This window comes from Leptodactylus fuscus, chromosome 3 (genome assembly GCF_031893055.1).
Source record: "Leptodactylus fuscus isolate aLepFus1 chromosome 3, aLepFus1.hap2, whole genome shotgun sequence".
Taxonomy (NCBI): domain Eukaryota; kingdom Metazoa; phylum Chordata; class Amphibia; order Anura; family Leptodactylidae; genus Leptodactylus; species Leptodactylus fuscus.
Window position 1 is genome coordinate 225,084,529 of NC_134267.1, and position 23,867 is coordinate 225,108,395.

The following is a 23,867-nucleotide window of genomic DNA, read 5'->3' on the forward strand; positions in this document are numbered from 1 at the left end:
GAATGTATCATAGGGCCGGGAAGTCTTGTGATGGCTTCTTCATTAACGTGTCAGGCACGGGGCCAGATTATACAATGACATTTTGCCAGCTGGTGAGAAAACAATATGAGTCATCCCTTCCTAAAGCAGAAAACATTTAGGGCTTGGGACATGGTTCCGTCCCTTAAATTGGGAGAATCAGTATAGGCTACGGGGTATTACAAGTCCCGTAGTTGGTCTACTGGAAAATTTGGCAGTATGGAGGTGCTGATGGGTAACCTCTTCATCTGTATTTACAAGAACAAAAACTGCTGGAAACTAAGACCATCCAAGATGGTGGCCCAACCTTCAATAACGCCAGGTGATGACCCCACACGATGCATGCCAAGAGTACAACTGCAATACCAGAAGAAGAGGGCACCAAGTAATCCATTTCAGTGTAGGAGTCAACTGCCAGTACTGAAATGAAGGAGGGGTATCTACAATCTATCAGGTCATGGACCCTTAGTGAGTATCAGACCAGGTTGCTCAGTCTCTTCCGTTGCATTCTGGACCCTAAGACCAGGACGTGTGATGTCACCAAACCCAATGGTGACATCGCTGAATATTTGATGCTCAGCCTATAGACCAGTTCAATGTCCAAAGCAATACGTAGAATAGCATGTGATCCATATCAATGACAATTTAGGTTTGGCACGTCTGGTTCTTGTGATGTCACCATACCTAGCGCGATGACATCACTGAAGATTAGATACTCAGCAAACTGAAAAGTAGAGTATCAAAAAGAGAAGTGTGTCATTCCAATAACATCTGCAACGGGAAGTCCAGTACTGAGCTCCATTGTCTACTAGTGGTCCACTCCTCGACTTCATTGAGTCTGACTGCCCTTCTGAGGGGCTATTGTGTATGGTTGTCCTTGACTTTTGTCTGATGGCACAACCATGGATAAGTAGCATTGGGCATGTTGGATTTCAATAGGCCCCAACCTTCACCATGGCCCTCACTCCATCATATGCATATATGGGTATGGGGGTGGGGGAGGATATCGGTGTATGTGGGAGGGAGTGTCTTCTACTTCTCCTGATATAGTCAGGCAAAATCAATGATCGGTTTAACCCAAGCCCCAAAGGCCACATAAGAAGCCACCAGTATAATAAATGGCACCCGGTAGATGGGGGCCCAGTAAGTGATGTGGTTCCAGAGCATCATGTATACCTGTAGGTGATAAGCAATGTGCTACAATGAACAACTTTGATCACGCCGTCTGTTCATGGATCACACCCGGGGCTGCTGTTCTAGTAACGTTGTATCTGATAATACTGCAGCCGGTTGTACCTGTATATTGTCTGTTGACAATGGAGCAGATAAAAGTCTGGGCATAGCAAAGCCGTAGCCACATGATTTCCATTGTGCCCGTGTATATTCTGGACGCGTAATCCTCTTTGTTTATCCGCTGGCATATTGTGTTACTCCTTTCATTTTGCTTTTGCTGTCTGAATGGGGAAGCTTAATTCAGACACATGAGATTGAATATCAGGGAAGGAAATTACAGCCGGCTCTGCGTCTAGTGGGGGCTCACTGGTCAGAGGTGGGGAGGGGGTTATGACTTAGCTCTCATCCTACAGATCATAATTTTTAGTTGTTAATATTCCTTTAATCCCACATCCTGTAGTTCAGACATTCTGGTAATCCAGCACCTTCTAGCATAATCTGGGAGAAAACATTTAGGAGAGTCCTTATGCAGGGTGGTCCGCGGAGAATTCTCATCCAGGGTAATTTTTAGTACTTTTCTTGACTCTCCAATAATCTAGAATAGTTGATTATCTGGTTTGATTCAGGACTAGAGATGAGCGAACAGTAAAATGTTTGAGGTTCTATATTCGTTTCGAGTAGCCCCTCAATATTCCACTACTCGTATCGAATATCGAACCCTATTATAGTCTATGGGGGGAAAATGCTCATTTCAGGGGTAGGCAACATTCGATCAAATTATACTTACCAAGTCCACAAGTAAGGGTCGGGCTGGATCCTCCGAGAAGTCTTCTCCGTGCAGCGACCCCGCGGCGTCTTCCAGCTCTGAATTCACTCTGCCAGGCATCGGTCCTGGGCAGAGCCGACTGCGCATGTCCACACTACAAGCGGACATGCGCAGTCAACTCTGCCCAGGCCCGATGCCTGGCAGAGTGAATTCAGAGCCGGAAGACGCCGCGGGGAAGCTGCACGGAGAAGACTTCTAAAGGTAGGAGAAGAACCAGCGTTGATTGGCCGACTGTATAGCATTCGGCCAATCAATGCTGGTTCTGCATCGAACTTTTACATTCGAATAGCGAGTACGAGTATTTCGAATACTGTAGTATTCGATCGAATACCTACTCGATCAAGTACTACTCGCTCATCTCTATTCAGGACCCCTTAAAGAGCCTTTCAGGAGTTCAGGATATTGATGACGTGTCCTTAGGGAAGGTCATCAATATCAGATCGGAGAGGTTTTAACACCAGCACCCCCACCCATCAATTGATCGAAGAGACTACGGTCAACGATACATGATAAAAGTTTACCCTCTTTGAATTCTATGGTTTGGAGGAATTGATCACTCTGGGAGAATTTTGGTCCCCTTTTCTGTACAACATCATTAAAGCTTTTGGGCATTCATTTATGCACAGTTCTTTAGGTCCTGGTGAGGTCTGGACTTTGACTGGGCCATTACAACTCTACGATTTTTTTCGTTTTCAGCCATTTTGATGTAGATTTGATGATGGGTTTAGGACCATCGTTACATGATCCAGTTTCAGCCAAGCTTTAGCTGTTGGATCAATGGCTTCTAGAATACTTTGGTATACCAAGGAGTTCATGGTCAACTCAGTAACAGCAAACTGTCCAGGACGTGTGGCTGCAAATCAAGCCCAAATCATTCCCCTCCACCTCTGGGCTTGAGGTGTTTGTGCTGATATGCTGAGTTTGGTGTTCATTATGGCCAAACATTCCCACTTTGGCCTCATCTGTCCAAGGGACATTGTTCCCGAAACTTTGGAGTTTGTTCAACTTTGCAAACTTTAGCCGTGTTATCTTTCTCCTGGCAACCCCTCCAAAACAAGTCATCATGGTTCAGTCTTTTTCTAATTGTCCTGTCATGAACTTGACCCTTTAACTGAGGTCTTGGGGTGAAATTGGTGGGACATCTAACTCGTGGGAAGACTGTCAACTGTGTTGAATGTTTTCCACTTGTGATGGCAAATATCTAATCTTGGCGTGATATTGGTAGGAGATGTACTCATGCAAAGACTGTCAACAGGATTCCCCTATAGAATGAAGCACTTTAGATTGTTTCGAAATAGCATTATAACCCATCCCAGAATGATGGGCAGTAGTATTGCTTCTCTAAGATCATTGCTGATATCTTTCCTCCTTGACATTGTGTTAATACATGCCTGAATACTCCAGACCAGAAAACTGACAAAACCTCTTGTTTTATAGAGGTGGTCACACTTGCTGATGATTAAATCAATCAATCAATCAATCAATCAATCAATCACCTGACTGCTAGTTTCTATGGAAGAAGTATGGGTGTACTGAATTTTTCACACCCTATTTCTGCATACATAATGACATGGTGGAATCTGTTGTGTATTGTTGCTCATCTTAGGCTGAATTTACCTAATTTTAAAATGTTCTAAAGACCAGATTTTTTTTATAATTACGCACTGATATGTAAAATAATAGAATACAAAGAGGGTGGACTTTGTTTTTCTCATGACTATATCTATTGTCTGAGGGAAACAGAAAGGCAAGATTCCAGTGGGAAAAAGATCAAGAGTTGTATCACTGACTGTGGAGAAACAAGACCTGGTCATATGAATCCAGATTTCTGTTGTACCAGGCTTATAGTAGGGGTAGTATTTGGCACGAGCAGCACAAATTGATGAACCCTTACAGTCAGGCTGGTGGTGGTAGAGTAATAGTGTTGACTATCTTGGCATACCCTGGGTTCTCTGATACCTGTGCATGGACATTTGCACACTAGGTCATCTCTTTATAGCAGCTTTTGACTACTGCGGGAACCTATGCTGGCCACATGGGTCAATAACCCTGCAGATGGAGTCTAATGCATTATGAATTGATACATTTCTATGGGTCCAAAGTGATTCTAAAAAGGTGTCTCTAATAAAGTGGCCATTCAATGTTGGACCACTTTAATGTCTGGCTCATAGGAGGCACTCAATCCTAGTTTACGCTGTCTAAGGCTATGGCTCCATAGTAACTTTGGTTGCGAGTCCGACCATATGACCAAAGATCACTGGGTGACTACTTCATTGACTTTAGAAGGTGCCATGGCCATGCTTCTAGTAGAACACTGCTCAACCCTTTTCAACGAGAAGTCGTAGCACAGAATATTAGGGGGTCACATTTTAACTCCTTTCACTATCCATTCTGAAGGATTAGCAGGGCACCCTGACAATCTCTGGTTGCATGATGGGGTGAGGTTGTGGCCAAAGTCATCATGTAGCCCTAACCTTAGTAAATCTGCCCCATTTTTTTTTCAAAATACAGAGACAAAAAAGCCCTGAATAACCAAAACTTCTCTCGGCTGAGGGTTTGGTACAGGTGCACTAAGCCTATACAACCTCAGCCCATACTCCAGGTTGTTGGATTTTACCAACATAGATACATCGGCTCAGATTTACTATCACAGTGGTTGAGGTTGGATGACAAATCTGGCGTATCTTCAGGGTGTCCAATCTACATTGATATCAACCTTTAGTTGGCTTACTTTGAACCAGAATTTTTTAACACTATTTTGGCATATGTTCGGTGTATTGTGGTGTATTTTAGCACAAACTAGATGGGTCAGAGATGTGCCACATGTGAGCTAGTGACTAGTCGTGAGCACAATAGTAAATCTGGGCCATTGAAGCAAACTGTCTGGCAAGGATAGAGATCTGTGATAGATTTAGCTCACAGAGCGTTGTCTACACGAATACATCCTCAGTTCCATCATTAACTGGATTTTAGGCGGTCCGACTGACCATGTAATATGTATGGGGGCTATTCAAACTATGGAGAATCAGGCAGTCCAATTTCAATATACTTGTTCCTTCGTTTTTACTGGAGATAACTTAAGATTAGAGGTGAAGGGGAATAAGATTTTTCCCCTCCTTAGTGAGAACACATGCATACCTGGACGGATTGAGTGTGCATGTTTATGGGGGAGTTAAGAGGAATAGCTATCAGCTAAGGTTTTATGTCTATGATATTGAGATATATATGATATAGGATTCTCAGGCCAGAGACATCCTATCCATTGGCCACAGCCAAAATGAATGGGGCGAAGCTGCAATACCATATATAGCCACTATACAATGTATGGCGCTGTGACTTAGTGACTAGTCGTTATATACGGGATCCAATCCCCATGATTTTAATGATAAGTTGCATAAGTAACATAGACTATCAACATGTACTGTATGGCGTCTAACCTATATGACCGACAGAAGAAAGACTTACCGTATAATAGGCTAATAACATTTGATCCTTAGGATCTCCCCCTTAGAACTGGCAAATCATGGAAAACCCAAATTTATTCAAGATGATCTACCATTTATTCCCACAGTCTGCATTGATAACCCTGGGCCATCTCCCAGGTTTGCATTCTACCAGCAGAGGTCTTGCTGGCTGCCCATATGTTAATGTATAGCGGTATAATATGTAGTCTATGTAGGCGGTGTGTACAGGAGGAGGCTGCTCCATAACAAACTGCAAACCCTTGTAAGTCTGAGTATTGGAATTTCAATGAATTATTTAGCTGCGGCTTGTGTTTCACGGCAGGGTTAACTTTCAACACCTGACCACCACCCTGCTGTGTGCGGCTGCACCTCACAGCCTAGATAGGTGCTCACTATAGGCGGGCGTACGGGGTGCAGCAATATGGAAATCCAGTGCAGACCACTTCTTCTTCCAAAAAAATCATTCTCATATCAGGATGTAATAAAGTTCACTCCATTGTTTTTGTTATATCTGTTCCTTGGAAAGCTGGGTGATAACTGATACTGCTGCCATATAGCGGCAACTTTTCTTAGACTGCTCACAAGCATTTCTAGCTGGCGTATTATGCCCCCTCCCCCAGCTTCTTAGCACTATGTAACAGAATTTTACAAAAATTTGGGGATTTTTAACATTTTTTCTGGACATCGGTTTTTGACGTGTTACTCATCCATTGTCATTAAAAGTTATCCAGGGGTAATAAACTGCCTGACAACCCCTGTAGAAAAACATGGCTGATTTCTTCCACAAACTGCACTACACTTGTCCACAGGTTGTATTGTTGCTCAGTCTCATTCCCTTGAATAGAACCTTGCTGCAATACCAGACATAACCTGAGAACGGGTGTGGCACTGTTTCTAGAAGAAAGCATCCTTGTCTTTGCCTGAGCAGGAACAGCAGCTCAAGGTCTCAAGTTGCAGTAACTGTTCTAAGACATCGATACACTCTATTACAGCATATTAGGGAGACCAACACCCCCACTGATCAGCTGTGAATGATCATCTTAATGGATAAAGATGCAGCACGTTACATACAGGTTCAACCAAGCTATTCTCAGCAGCCGATACACAGAGAATGGAGCAGGAAGCAGACAGAACAGTGCTGTTCTCTGTGGAGTGGCCAGCCCAGGTACTGCAGATAAGCTCCTATTCACTTGAATGAGAGCTGATCTGCAGTTACTTGGCTCTACATAGGAAATAGTACTGTCCTGTCTGCTTCCTGATCTATTTTGCTCCAGATTTTGCAGTGGGACCCCAGCCTAAAGGGATTTTCTCATAAACATAACTATACAAAAATTTATAGACAATTGAAAGTTGAAAATTTTTGCAAATATTAATAATTTTGCAGAGTTTTATAGATTTTCTCTAACCATCTTAGTGGTGACATCTGTAGTCTTGGTTGGTTGTCAATGGATATGACGATGAATGTAGGAACCTTCTATGGTCTGGGACTTGCCATGATTTCCTTATGGTGTCCGGGTTATCTTCTCATACCTGTAGTGTCCCTGTCTGATAACCCGGACACAATAAGGAATCCTGACATGTCCCAGACCATAGAAGGTTCCTGCATTTATGGTCATATCTATTGGTAACTGATGAAAACATCAAATTGTCAGCACTAAGATAGTTAGAGCTAAGTACAGAATGGAGATCACTATAATTTAGCCCCTCCCCTGAGGAGCCCGGTGGGATTTCCCCATAGAAATAGACTTCTATTACTAATGAAAAATCCTGCCCTACTTTGTAGATTGGTATATAAATCTATTGGAGGTGACTTTGTTGAATGATGTACGTCACACCCTCTACAGTTCCTCCTGTCGGGATGTACTTACTCCCTTCCTGCATTCCTTAAGGAAAGGGTGGTGATGATGAAGGGGTAATACTATGTCTGATAGGTAACTTAAAATACTCCTGAAAAACAAATGTGACATTTCAGTTTGTTCCATATGTGGGGACTACACCCCGTAGACTGCCTACTGGTGACTGTCATGTCATTGGGATTTCTACAGTGTTTTGGAAGGAAATGGGCTGAGTATTGAAGACAGACTTATGACTTAAAGTTATTGTCCTTCCATTGATGTAGATATGGGTTTGCCCCCAAAATACTGATTTATCATCAGTACCCATGGGTCACTCAATGTAGTAACCTGAAACAGGCCATAGGGGGGCGCCACATATCCATACAACTAAGGGTACATTTTCCCCTTAGACATGTCCTGATGTTTCCAAAAATTGATAATTATTGTTGGTCAGATTATCGTTATTCTTGTGTCCAACCATGTAGTCTGAAGCCAAGGGAGAGAAAGCAGAGTAAAAAGCAGGCAGTGCCATTCTTATCCATAGGACATATCTTAGTCAGACTTTGGTGAGGTCAAGCTGCAATACCACATACAGCCTGTGGACAAAGGTGGAGCTGTTTTTGGAAGCCAACCATATTTACAAACCTGATCACACCTGCTTAAAGAAACATATAATGATTTTCAGTTGTGGGGTGATAGATTGGTGAATATTGATCTGCTGCTGCCTGAGGAGATGGGGAATAGGGATTGGTGCTGCATGTAAGTCTTGATAAATGTTCTAAGATGTTGTCACAAGAACCCTGAGCTCTGCAGTTAGATAGGTTATGGTCTCCTGAATCAATTGTTTTTTACTCCTTGTGAATCGGCTTCTCTGTTGCTGAGATATCGTTGATTTTGTCAATATGCAAATAAACAGGAAGTGACATCTAATCAGCCAATCAGAAGCGACTGGTTGGAACTTCTACTTCCTGTTTGGAACTGTCACAATACTGAGTGAGCAATAACAGGGGAATCATTGATAATGTTACCTCTGAGGTCAGGGAAGGGTGCAGAGCTTCATAGATGGTGGTCTCCGAGGGTGGGGTAGAAAGATGGATGGCGAATTAGGTATTCTCCATGTATGTGACTGGCAGAATAAAAGTACATCTTATATGAGATATGGTCATTATGAATGTGGATGATTCTTATGTCTTTTTTTGCAGGCTGGAAGTGATGGAGAAAGTATCGGGAATTGTCCTTTCTCTCAGCGTCTCTTCATGATCCTTTGGCTGAAAGGAGTTGTCTTCAATGTAACCACAGTCGACCTGAAGAGGTGCGTTCAAGGGTCAACACAAGCCACAAGCAAAAGTGGTCACCTTATTATAATGGAAGAAATAGGAGACACGGTCTTTACTTTTACCCAGTACCTTCCAAAAGTGATTATCTAGCACATGACCCTTGTGTCTGTAGAGTATGTCCAATGGATCTCCAGAAATATGATCAATCTCCCTCTTGACTTGAACAAGATGGATGTCCTGCCAGGATATACAACATCAATATGTTCCCTACTATCACATTTTAGTCACAACCCTTTAGTACTAGCCAATACGTTCCAATGGATATTGCCATAACTACTGGTCCAAGTCATTTGGCCATAGCAGTCAAACTACAAATTTGAAGTATCTGGCCTGGTCCAAAGTAGAAGCTGAACTTTTATGGTAAAAGTAGAATGAGATAAATTATAACCTCGGGGTCTTCTATCCGATTTCTTCTGTATTATAGAAAACCAGCGGACCTGCACAACCTTGCCCCAGGCACGCACCCGCCCTTCCTGACCTATAATGGAGAGGTAAAAACAGACGTCAACAAAATAGAAGAATTCCTGGAAGAGTCACTGTCACCACCAAGGTAACATGGAGTAGACACTTATCACCATAGAACATACCTACTGAAATATCTATCTATCTATCTATCTATCTATCTATCTATCTATCTATCTATCTACAGTCCTATGAAAAAGTTTGGGCACCCCTATTAATCTTAATCATTTTTAGTTGTAAATATTTTGGTGTTTGCAGCAGCCATTTCAGTTTGATATATCTAATAACTGATGGACACAGTAATATTTCAGGATTGAAATGAGGTTTATTGTACTAACAGAAAATGTGCAATATGCATTAAACCAAAATTTGACCGGTGCAAAAATATGGGCACCTCAACAGAAAAGTGACATTAATATTTAGTACATCCTCCTTTTGCAAAGATAACAGCCTCTAGTCGCTTCCTGTAGCTTTTAATCAGTTCCTGGATCCTGGATGAAGGTATTTTGGATCATTTCTTTCTACAAAACAATTCAAGTTCAGTTAAGTTTGATGGTCGCCGAACATGGACAGCCCGCTCTCAAATGATCTGAAAACAAAGATGGTTCAACATAGTTGTTCAGGGGAAGGATACAAAACGTTGTCTCAGAGATTTAACCTGTCAGTTTCCACTGTGAGGAACTTAGTAAGGAAATGGAAGACCACAGGGACAGTTCTTGTTAAGCCCAGAAGTGGCAGGCCAAGAAAAATATCAGAAAGGCAGAGAAGAAGAATGGTGAGAACAGTCAAGGACAATCCACAGACCACCTCCAAAGAGCTGCAGCATCATCTTGCTGCAGATGGTGTCACTGTGCATCAGTCAATAATACAGCGCACTTTGCACAAGGAGAAGCTGTATGGGAGAGTGATGAGAAAGAAGCTGTTTCTGCACGTACGCCACAAATAGAGTTGCCTGAGGTATGCAAAAGCACATTTGGAGAAGCCAACTTCATTTTGGAAACAAAGATTGAGTTGTTTGGTTATAAAAAAAGGCGTTATGCATGGCGTCCAAAAAGAAACAGCATTCCAAGAAAAACACTTGCTACCCACTGTAAAATTTGGTGGAGGTTCCATCATGCTTTGGTGCTGTGTGGCCAATGCCGGCACCGGGAATCTTGTTAAAGTTGAGGGTCGCATGGATTCCACTCAGTATCAGCAGATTCTTGAGAATAATGTTCAAGAATCAGTGACGAAGTTGAAGTTACGCCGGGGATGGATATTTCAGCAAGACAATGATCCAAAACACTGCTCCAAATCAACTCAGGCATTCATGCAGAGGAACAATTACAATGTTCTGGAATGGCCATCCCAGTCCCCAGACCTGAATATCATTGAACATCTGTGGGATGATTTGAAGCGGGCTGTCCATGCTCGGCGACCATCTAACTTAACTGAACTTGAATTGTTTGTCCAAAATACCTTTATCTAGGATCCAGGAACTGATTAAAAGCTACAGGAAGCGACTAGAGGCTGTTATCTTTGCAAAAGGAGGACGTACTAAATATTAATGTCACTTTTCTGTTGAGGTGCCCATACTTTTGCACCGGTCAAATTTTGGTTTAATGCATATTGCACATTTTCTGTTAGTACAATAAACCTCATTTCAATCCTGAAATATTACTGTGTCCATCAGTTATTAGATATATCAAACTGAAATGGCTGTTATAAACACCAAAATATTTAGAACTAAAAATGATTAAGATTAATAGGGGTGCCCAAACTTTTTCATAGGACTGTATCTATATCTATCCGTCTGTCTGTCTGTCCATCTATCTTTCTATACATCGGATCTATCTATCTATCTATCTATCTATCTATCTATCTATCTATCTATCTCCTATCTATCTATCTATGGATCTATCTATCTATCTATCTATCTATCTATCTATCTATCTATCTATCTCCTATCAGTAATCTATCTATCTATCTATCTATCTATCTATCTATCTATCTATCTATCTATCTCCTATCTATCTATCTATCTATCTATCTATCTATTTCCTATCAGTAATCTATCTATCTATCTATCTATCTATCTATCTATCATCTATCAATCTATCTACATATCTATCTCCTATCTATCTATCTATCTATCTATCTATCTATCTATCTATCTATCTATCTATCATCTATCCGTCTGTCTGTCCGTCTGTCCATCTATCTTTCTATACATCGGATCTATCTATCTATCTATCTATCTATCTATCTATCTATCTATCTATCTCCTATCTATCTATCTATCTATCTATCTATCTATCTATCTCCTATCTATCTATCTATGGATCTATCTATCTATCTATCTATCTATCTATCTGTCTGTCTGTCTGTCTGTCTGTCTGTCTATCTATCTATCTATCTATCTCCTATCAGTAATCTATCTATCTATCTATCTATCTATCTATCTATCTATCTATCTCCTATCTATCAATCTATCTACATATCTATCTATCTCCTATCTATCTATCTATCTATCTATCTATCTCCTATCTATCTATCTATCTATCTATCTATCATCTATCCGTCTGTCTGTCCGTCTGTCCATCTATCTTTCTATACATCGGATCTATCTATCTATCTATCTATCTATCTATCTATCTATCTATCTCCTATCTATGGATCTATCTATCTATCTATCTATCTATCTATCTATCTATCTATCTCCTATCAGTAATCTATCTATCTATCTATCTATCTATCTATCTCCTATCTATCTATCTATCTACATATCTATCTATCTCCTATCTATCTATCTATCTATCTATCTATCTATCTATCTATCATCTATCTATCTATCTATCTCCTATCAGTAATCTATCTATCTATCTATCTATCTATCTATCTATCTATCTATCTATCTCCTATCTATCTATCTATCTATCTATCTCCTATCTATCTATCTATCTATCTATCTATCTATCTATCTATCTATCTATCAATCTATCTACATATCTATCTATCTCCTATCTATCTATCTATCTATCTATCTATCTATCTATCATCTATCTATCTATCTATCTATCTATCTATCTATCTATCTATCTATTACACTATGCCCTGCCTGTGATACTGGATATGACATGGTCTCCTCTTGTGTTTTTACAGCTTCTCACTTGTTTCTTTACATTCTTATCACATATTGTTATTGTATGTTTGTTCGTTGCTGCTTTGTGTCTTCACTTCTGTTGAGCTGATAAACACAGGTCTTTGTGCTCACACCTGCAGCTGACAGACCCAGACACCATTGTTCTTACCTCCTGACTACATATAGCATTTTGCATAGCACGTTGGCTCTGAGGCTCCTTCACCAGAGTATACTGTATACACACGATGGAACTTCTATGTTTAGAATACTGCTTTGTGAACAACCTAGACATGTCTTATTTTCCTGGTGTGTTCTTCTCTTTTTTCCCCCCTGAAATCTGCATTTCCAGGACAGATACTTATTCTACCATCTCCCATTGTCATTATAGTATAGTATAGTGTTTTTCTTCATATATTTCTTTCCTCTGTAAAAGAGCTAAAAATCCACTGGTGATCACACGACCACAGATCTGTTGTAACGTCTCTGCCTGTTCTGGTCTCTGCACCACCCTCCGCTCACACGCTGCGGCGCAGGAGGCGTATCTAGTTTGATTCTTTGCTTAGTGTTTTTCGTTGAGCAGTGTTCACATTGTCCTATTCCATCACCTTGGTAATTGATTTTCCACCACACCCGTCTCCTTCACCTTCATTTCCCTCTATTCCTCTAATAGTTAAGTTTAGTTTTGCCCTGTGATTGACCGCCTATCCACCTATCAACTCCAGGGTGGGTTCTTCCTCCCTATTTATTCTTGGCTCACATTCACATTGGTGCTTGCTATTGCCTTGTGCGTGCTGGCTGTTTATTCTTGTATTCTGATTCTTGACCTCTGGCTTTCCCTATTGACTACTCTTTTGGATACCGATTTTCACATTGCATTGCTCGACTGTTACTGACCCCTGCCTAGCTGACCTCCGTTGTTGTTGTTTGTTTTGTGTGTCACATATTTAGGAGGAGTCTGTTGTCCAGTTGTCGCCTATTACATAGAATAAGACCGGCAAGAAGGAAGGGACAGTGGCGGGTTTCAGGCCAGGGCTCACTGTCTCTTGTGCCCCTTCCTCCAGGGTTCATCTACAGCACTGGGGAACTGCTGTCTGGCACTTCCCTAACATCTGTAATGACAAAATTCTTGCCATCTGGAACAACCACTAGGGGGAGCTTCATGGTTTACTGAACTCAGATATTTGTCATTGTCAAGGAACGCTATAAAAGTGCATGCAGTGAACTCCCCCTTGTGGTAGCCTCCATGCATCCCGAATGTTATAATGTGAACATGAGGCAAGGTCGGGGACTGAACTTATAGCAGAAATAATGGAGCAACAACCTCATCAATGATTAAAGCATCTGTGGCCCCATCTACACTACAATTTACAACTCTATAAAGATGTTTAGTGCTTTGCAGTTATTAAGTACATAGGAAACATATAGCTTCTTCCTATATGGGCTATATCTAAAGATGACGAACATTTTTCATCGAGAGCCACCCATTAGACATCAAAATTTAACACTCCAACAATAACGTCATATTACAAAAGAAAATAACATGTGATGGACATAAACCTGTCTGCAGTGCTATATCCTCTATTCCCTATCTAGAGTAAATAGAATAGTCAGCCATGTCACTGATTTGTATAGACGTCATCAGAAAACAAAACACAGATTGTCAACTCCTATACCAGAAAATGTTACAGAAAGGAAAATCTACCTACTGTGTGTATGAACAGTACAATATAAGAATATAACTACTATAATACTGCTCCTATGTACAAGAATATAACTACTATAATACTACTCCTATGTAGAAGAATATAACTACTATAATACTGCTCCTATGTACAAGAATATAACTACTATAATACTACTCCTATGTACAAGAATATAACTACTATAATACTGCTCCTATGTACAAGAATATAACTACTATAATACTGCTCCTATGTATAAGAATATAACTACTATAATTCTACTCCTATGTACAAGAATATAACTACTATAATACTGCTCCTATGTACAAGAATATAACTACTATAATACTGCTCCTATGTACAAGAATATAACTACTATAATACTACTCCTATGTACAAGAATATAACTACTATAATACTGCTCCTATGTACAAGACTATAACTACTATAATACTGCTCCTATGTACAAGAATATAACTACTATAATCTTACTCCTATATACAAGAATATAACTACTATAATACTGCTCCTATGTACAAGAATATAACTACTATAATACTGCACTATGTACAAGAATATAACTACTATAATACTGCTTCTATGTACAAGAATATAACTACTATAATACTGCTCCTATGTACAAGAATATAACTACTATAATACTGCTTCTATGTACAAGAATATAACTACTATAATACTGCTCCTATGTACAAGAATATAACTACTATAATACTACTCCTATGTACAAGAATATAACTACTATAATACTACTCCTATGTACAAGAATATAACTACTATAATACTAGTCCTATGTACAAGAATATAACTACTATAATACTACTCCTATGTACAAGAATATAACTACTATAATACTACTCATATGTACAAGAATATAACTACTATAATACTAGTCCTATGTACAAGAATATAACTACTATAAAACTACTCCTATGTACAAGAATATATCTACTATAATACTACTCCTATGTACAAGAATATAACTACTATAATACTGCTGCTATGTACAAGAATATAACTACTATAATACTACTCCTATGTACAAGAATATAACTACTATAATACTGCTCCTATATACAAGAATATAACTACTATAATACTACTCCTATGTACAAGAATATAACTACTATAATACTACTCCTATGTACAAGAATATAACTACTATAATACTGCTGCTATGTACAAGAATATAACTACTATAATACTACCTCCTATGTACAAGAATATAACTACTATAATACTGCTCCTATGTACACAAATATAACTACTATAATACTACTCCTATGTACAAGAATATAACTACTATAATACTGCTCCTATATACAAGAATATAACTACTATAATACTGCTCCTATGTACAAGAATATAACTACTATAATACTGCTCCTATGTACAAGAATATAACTACTATAATACTGCTCCTATGTACAAGAATATAACTACAATAATACTGCTCCTATGTACAAGAACATAACTACTATAATACTGCTCCTATGTACAAGAATATAACTACTATAATACTGCTCCTATGTACAAGAATATAACTACTATAATACTGCTCCTATGTACAAGAATATAACTTCTATAATACTACCTCCTATGTACAAGAATATAACTACTATAATACTACTCCTATGTACAAGAATATAACTACTATAATACTGCTCCTATGTACAAGAATATAACTACTATAATACTGCTCCTATGTACAAGAATATAACTACTATAATACTGCTCCTATGTACAAGAATATAACTACTATAATACTGCTCCTATGTACAAGAATATAACTACTATAATACTACTCCTATGTACAAGAATATAACTACTATAATACTGCACTATGTACAAGAATATAACTACTATAATACTGCTCCTATGTACAAGAATATAACTACTATAATACTGCTCCTATGTACAAGAATATAACTACTATAATACTACTCCTATGTACAAGAATATAACTACTATAATACTACTCCTATGTACAAGAATATAACTACTATAATACTAGTCCTATGTACAAGAATATAACTACTATAATACTACTGCTATGTACAAGAATATAACTACTATAATACTACCTCCTATGTACAAGAATATAACTACTATAATACTGCTCCTATGTACACAAATATAACTACTATAATACTACTCCTATGTACAAGAATATAACTACTATAATACTGCTCCTATATACAAGAATATAACTACTATAATACTGCTCCTATGTACAAGAATATAACTACTATAATACTGCACTATGTACAAGAATATAACTACTATAATACTGCTTCTATGTACAAGAATATAACTACTATAATACTGCTCCTATGTACAAGAATATAACTACTATAATACTACTCCTATGTACAAGAATATAACTACTATAATACTACTCCTATGTACAAGAATATAACTACTATAATACTACTCCTATGTACAAGAATATAACTACTATAATACTACTCCTATGTACAAGAATATAACTACTATAATACTAGTCCTATGTACAAGAATATAACTACTATAATACTACTCCTATGTACAAGAATATAACTACTATAATACTACTCATATGTACAAGAATATAACTACTATAATACTAGTCCAATGTACAAGAATATAACTACTATAATACTACTCCTATGTACAAGAATATATCTACTATATTACTACTCCTATGTACAAGAATATAACTACTATAATACTGCTGCTATGTACAAGAATATAACTACTATAATACTACTCCTATGTACAAGAATATAACTACTATAATACTGCTCCTATATACAAGAATATAACTATTATAATACTACTCCTATGTACAAGAATATAACTACTATAATACTACTCCTATGTACAAGAATATAACTACTATAATACTGCTGCTATGTACAAGAATATAACTACTATAATACTACCTCCTATGTACAAGAATATAACTACTATAATACTGCTCCTATGTACACAAATATAACTACTATAATACTACTCCTATGTACAAGAATATAACTACTATAATACTGCTCCTATATACAAGAATATAACTACTATAATACTGCTCCTATGTACAAGAATATAACTACTATAATACTGCTCCTATGTACAAGAATATAACTACTATAATACTGCTCCTATGTACAAGAATATAACTACTATAATACTGCTCCTATGTACAAGAATATAACTACTATAATACTGCTCCTATGTACAAGAATATAACTACTATAATACTGCTCCTATGTACAAGAATATAACTACTATAATACTGCTCCTATGTACAAGAATATAACTACTATAATACTGCTCCTATGTACAAGAATATAACTACTATAATACTACTCCTATGTACAAGAATATAACTACTATAATACTGCTCCTATATACAAGAATATAACTACTATAATACTGCTCCTATGTACAAGAATATAACTACTATAATACTACTCCTATGTACAAGAATATAACTACTATAATACTGCTCCTATATACAAGAATATAACTACTATAATACTGCTCCTATGTACAAGAATATAACTACTATAATACTGCACTATGTACAAGAATATAACTACTATAATACTGCTCCTATGTACAAGAATATAACTACTATAATACTGCTCCTATGTACAAGAATATAACTACTATAATACTACTCCTATGTACAAGAATATAACTACTATAATACTACTCCTATGTACAAGAATATAACTACTATAATACTACTCCTATGTACAAGAATATAACTACTATAATACTACTCCTATGTACAAGAATATAACTACTATAATACTAGTCCTATGTACAAGAATATAACTACTATAATACTACTCCTATGTACAAGAATATAACTACTATAATACTACTCATATGTACAAGAATATAACTACTATAATACTAGTCCTATGTACAAGAATATAACTACTATAATACTACTCCTATGTACAAGAATATATCTACTATATTACTACTCCTATGTACAAGAATATAACTACTATAATACTGCTGCTATGTACAAGAATATAACTACTATAATACTACTCCTATGTACAAGAATATAACTACTATAATACTGCTCCTATATACAAGAATATAACTACTATAATACTACTCCTATGTACAAGAATATAACTACTATAATACTACTCCTATGTACAAGAATATAACTACTATAATACTGCTGCTATGTACAAGAATATAACTACTATAATACTACCTCCTATGTACAAGAATATAACTACTATAATACTGCTCCTATGTACACAAATATAACTACTATAATACTACTCCTATGTACAAGAATATAACTACTATAATACTGCTCCTATATACAAGAATATAACTACTATAATACTGCTCCTATGTACAAGAATATAACTACTATAATACTGCTCCTATGTACAAGAATATAACTACTATAATACTGCTCCTATGTACAAGAATATAACTACTATAATACTGCTCCTATGTACAAGAATATAACTACTATAATACTGCTCCTATGTACAAGAATATAACTACTATAATACTGCTCCTATGTACAAGAATATAACTACTATAATACTACCTCCTATGTACAAGAATATAACTACTATAATACTGCTCCTATGTATAAGAATATAACTACTATAATACTGCTCCTATGTACAAGAATATAACTACTATAATACTGCTCCTATGTATAAGAATATAACTACTATAATTCTACTCCTATGTACAAGAATATAACTACTATAATACTGCACTATGTACAAGAATATAACTACTATAATACTGCTCCTATGTACAAGAATATAACTACTATAATACTGCTCCTATGTACAAGAATATAACTACTATAATACTACTCCTATGTACAAGAATATAACTACTATAATACTACTCCTATGTACAAGAATATAACTACTATAATACTACTCCTATGTACAAGAATATAACTACTATAATACTACTCCTATGTACAAGAATATAACTACTATAATACTAGTCCTATGTACAAGAATATAACTACTATAATACTACTCCTATGTACAAGAATATAACTACTATAATACTACTCATATGTACAAGAATATAACTACTATAATACTAGTCCTATGTACAAGAATATAACTACTATAATACTACTCCTATGTACAAGAATATATCTACTATATTACTACTCCTATGTACAAGAATATAACTACTATAATACTGCTGCTATGTACAAGAATATAACTACTATAATACTACTCCTATGTACAAGAATATAACTACTATAATACTGCTCCTATATACAAGAATATAACTACTATAATACTACTCCTATGTACAAGAATATAACTACTATAATACTACTCCTATGTACAAGAATATAACTACTATAATACTGCTGCTATGTACAAGAATATAACTACTATAATACTACCTCCTATGTACAAGAATATAACTACTATAATACTGCTCCTATGTACACAAATATAACTACTATAATACTACTCCTATGTACAAGAATATAACTACTATAATACTGCTCCTATATACAAGAATATAACTACTATAATACTGCTCCTATGTACAAGAATATAACTACTATAATACTGCTCCTATGTACAAGAATATAACTACTATAATACTGCTCCTATGTACAAGAATATAACTACTATAATACTGCTCCTATGTACAAGAATATAACTACTATAATACTGCTCCTATGTACAAGAATATAACTACTATAATACTGCTCCTATGTACAAGAATATAACTACTATAATACTACCTCCTATGTACAAGAATATAACTACTATAATACTGCTCCTATGTATAAGAATATAACTACTATAATACTGCTCCTATGTACAAGAATATAACTACTATAATACTGCTCCTATGTATAAGAATATAACTACTATAATTCTACTCCTATGTACAAGAATATAACTACTATAATACTGCTCCTATGTACAAGAATATAACTACTATAATACTGCTCCTATGTACAAGAATATAACTACTATAATACTGCTCCTATGTACAAGAATATAACTACTATAATACTACTCCTATGTACAAGAATATAACTACTATAATACTGCTCCTATGTACAAGACTATAACTACTATAATACTGCTCCTATGTATAAGAATATAACTACTATAATACTACTCCTATGTACAAGAATATAACTACTATAATACTGCACTATGTACAAGAATATAACTACTATAATACTGCTCCTATGTACAAGAATATAACTACTATAATACTGCTCCTATGTACAAGAATATAACTACTATAATACTGCACTATGCACAAGAATATAACTACTATAATACTGCTCCTATGTACAAGAATATAACTACTATAATACTGCTCCTATGTACAAGAATATAACTACTATAATACTACTCCTATGTACAAGAATATAACTACTATAATACTGCTCCTATGTACAAGACTATAACTACTATAATACTGCTCCTATGTACAAGAATATAACTACTATAATACTACTCCTATGTACAAGAATATAACTACTATAATACTGCACTATGTACAAGAATATAACTACTATAATACTGCTCCTATGTACAAGAATATAACTACTATAATACTGCTCCTATGTACAAGAATATAACTACTATAATACTACTCCTATGTACAAGAATATAACTACTATAATACTACTCCTATGTACAAGAATATAACTACTATAATACTAGTCCTATGTACAAGAATATAACTACTATAATACTACTGCTATGTACAAGAATATAACTACTATAATACTACCTCCTATGTACAAGAATATAACTACTATAATACTGCTCCTATGTACACAAATATAACTACTATAATACTACTCCTATGTACAAGAATATAACTACTATAATACTGCTCCTATATACAAGAATATAACTACTATAATACTGCTCCTATGTACAAGAATATAACTACTATAATACTGCACTATGTACAAGAATATAACTACTATAATACTGCTTCTATGTACAAGAATATAACTACTATAATACTGCTCCTATGTACAAGAATATAACTACTATAATACTACTCCTATGTACAAGAATATAACTACTATAATACTACTCCTATGTACAAGAATATAACTACTATAATACTACTCCTATGTACAAGAATATAACTACTATAATACTACTCCTATGTACAAGAATATAACTACTATAATACTAGTCCTATGTACAAGAATATAACTACTATAATACTACTCCTATGTACTAGAATATAACTACTATAATACTACTCATATGTACAAGAATATAACTACTATAATACTAGTCCTATGTACAAGAATATAACTACTATAATACTTCTGCTATGTACAAGAATATAACTACTATAATACTGCTGCTATGTACAAGAATATAACTACTATAATACTGCTCCTATGTACACAAATATAACTACTATAATACTGCTCCTATGTACACAAATATAACTAGTATAATACTACTCCTATGTACAAGAATATAACTACTATAATACTGCTCCTATATACAAGAATATAACTACTATAATACTGCTCCTATGTACAAGAATATAACTACTATAATACTGCTCCTATGTACAAGAATATAACTACTATAATACTGCTCCTATGTACAAGAATATAACTACTATAATACTGCTCCTATGTACAAGAATATAACTACTATAATACTGCTCCTATGTACAAGAATATAACTACTATAATACTGCTCCTATGTACAAGAATATAACTACTATAATACTACCTCCTATGTACAAGAATATAACTACTATAATACTGCTCCTATGTATAAGAATATAACTACTATAATACTGCTCCTATGTACAAGAATATAACTACTATAATACTGCTCCTATGTATAAGAATATAACTACTATAATTCTACTCCTATGTACAAGAATATAACTACTATAATACTGCTCCTATGTACAAGAATATAACTACTATAATACTGCTCCTATGTACAAGAATATAACTACTATAATACTGCTCCTATGTACAAGAATATAACTACTATAATACTGCTCCTATGTACAAGAATATAACTACTATAATACTACTCCTATGTACAAGAATATAACTACTATAATACTACTCCTATGTACAAGAATATAACTACTATAATACTAGTCCTATGTACAAGAATATAACTACTATAATACTACTGCTATGTACAAGAATATAACTACTATAATACTACCTCCTATGTACAAGAATATAACTACTATAATACTGCTCCTATGTACACAAATATAACTACTATAATACTACTCCTATGTACAAGAATATAACTACTATAATACTGCTCCTATATACAAGAATATAACTACTATAATACTGCTCCTATGTACAAGAATATAACTACTATAATACTGCACTATGTACAAGAATATAACTACTATAATACTGCTTCTATGTACAAGAATATAACTACTATAATACTGCTCCTATGTACAAGAATATAACTACTATAATACTACTCCTATGTACAAGAATATAACTACTATAATACTACTCCTATGTACAAGAATATAACTACTATAATACTACTCCTATGTACAAGAATATAACTACTATAATACTACTCCTATGTACAAGAATATAACTACTATAATACTAGTCCTATGTACAAGAATATAACTACTATAATACTACTCCTATGTACAAGAATATAACTACTATAATACTACTCATATGTACAAGAATATAACTACTATAATACTAGTCCTATGTACAAGAATATAACTACTATAATACTACTCCTATGTACAAGAATATATCTACTATATTACTACTCCTATGTACAAGAATATAACTACTATAATACTGCTGCTATGTACAAGAATATAACTACTATAATACTACTCCTATGTACAAGAATATAACTACTATAATACTGCTCCTATATACAAGAATATAACTACTATAATACTACTCCTATGTACAAGAATATAACTACTATAATACTACTCCTATGTACAAGAATATAACTACTATAATACTGCTGCTATGTACAAGAATATAACTACTATAATACTACCTCCTATGTACAAGAATATAACTACTATAATACTGCTCCTATGTACACAAATATAACTACTATAATACTACTCCTATGTACAAGAATATAACTACTATAATACTGCTCCTATATACAAGAATATAACTACTATAATACTGCTCCTATGTACAAGAATATAACTACTATAATACTGCTCCTATGTACAAGAATATAACTACTATAATACTGCTCCTATGTACAAGAATATAACTACTATAATACTGCTCCTATGTACAAGAATATAACTACTATAATACTGCTCCTATGTACAAGAATATAACTACTATAATACTGCTCCTATGTACAAGAATATAACTACTATAATACTACCTCCTATGTACAAGAATATAACTACTATAATACTGCTCCTATGTATAAGAATATAACTACTATAATACTGCTCCTATGTACAAGAATATAACTACTATAATACTGCTCCTATGTATAAGAATATAACTACTATAATTCTACTCCTATTTACAAGAATATAACTACTATAATACTGCTCCTATGTACAAGAATATAACTACTATAATACTGCTCCTATGTACAAGAATATAACTACTATAATACTGCTCCTATGTACAAGAATATAACTACTATAATACTACTCCTATGTACAAGAATATAACTACTATAATACTGCTCCTATGTACAAGACTATAACTACTATAATACTGCTCCTATGTACAAGAATATAACTACTATAATACTACTCCTATGTACAAGAATATAACTACTATAATACTGCACTATGTACAAGAATATAACTACTATAATACTGCTCCTATGTACAAGAATATAACTACTATAATACTGCTCCTATGTACAAGAATATAACTACTATAATACTGCACTAT

General features: G+C 35.2%; 1 protein-coding gene across 2 annotated transcripts in view; it reads left to right on the top strand.

The window, feature by feature from the left end:
• The window catches only part of CLIC5 (chloride intracellular channel 5), a 72,707-nt gene that overhangs the window by 21,587 nt on the left and 27,253 nt on the right, over positions 1-23,867 (top strand). For both annotated transcript variants that reach the window (XM_075269246.1, XM_075269247.1), the window contains exons 2-3: positions 8,519-8,628; positions 9,078-9,203. In XM_075269246.1, the coding sequence (XP_075125347.1) occupies positions 8,519-8,628; positions 9,078-9,203 (236 nt within the window). The remainder of the gene's footprint in view (positions 1-8,518; positions 8,629-9,077; positions 9,204-23,867) is intronic.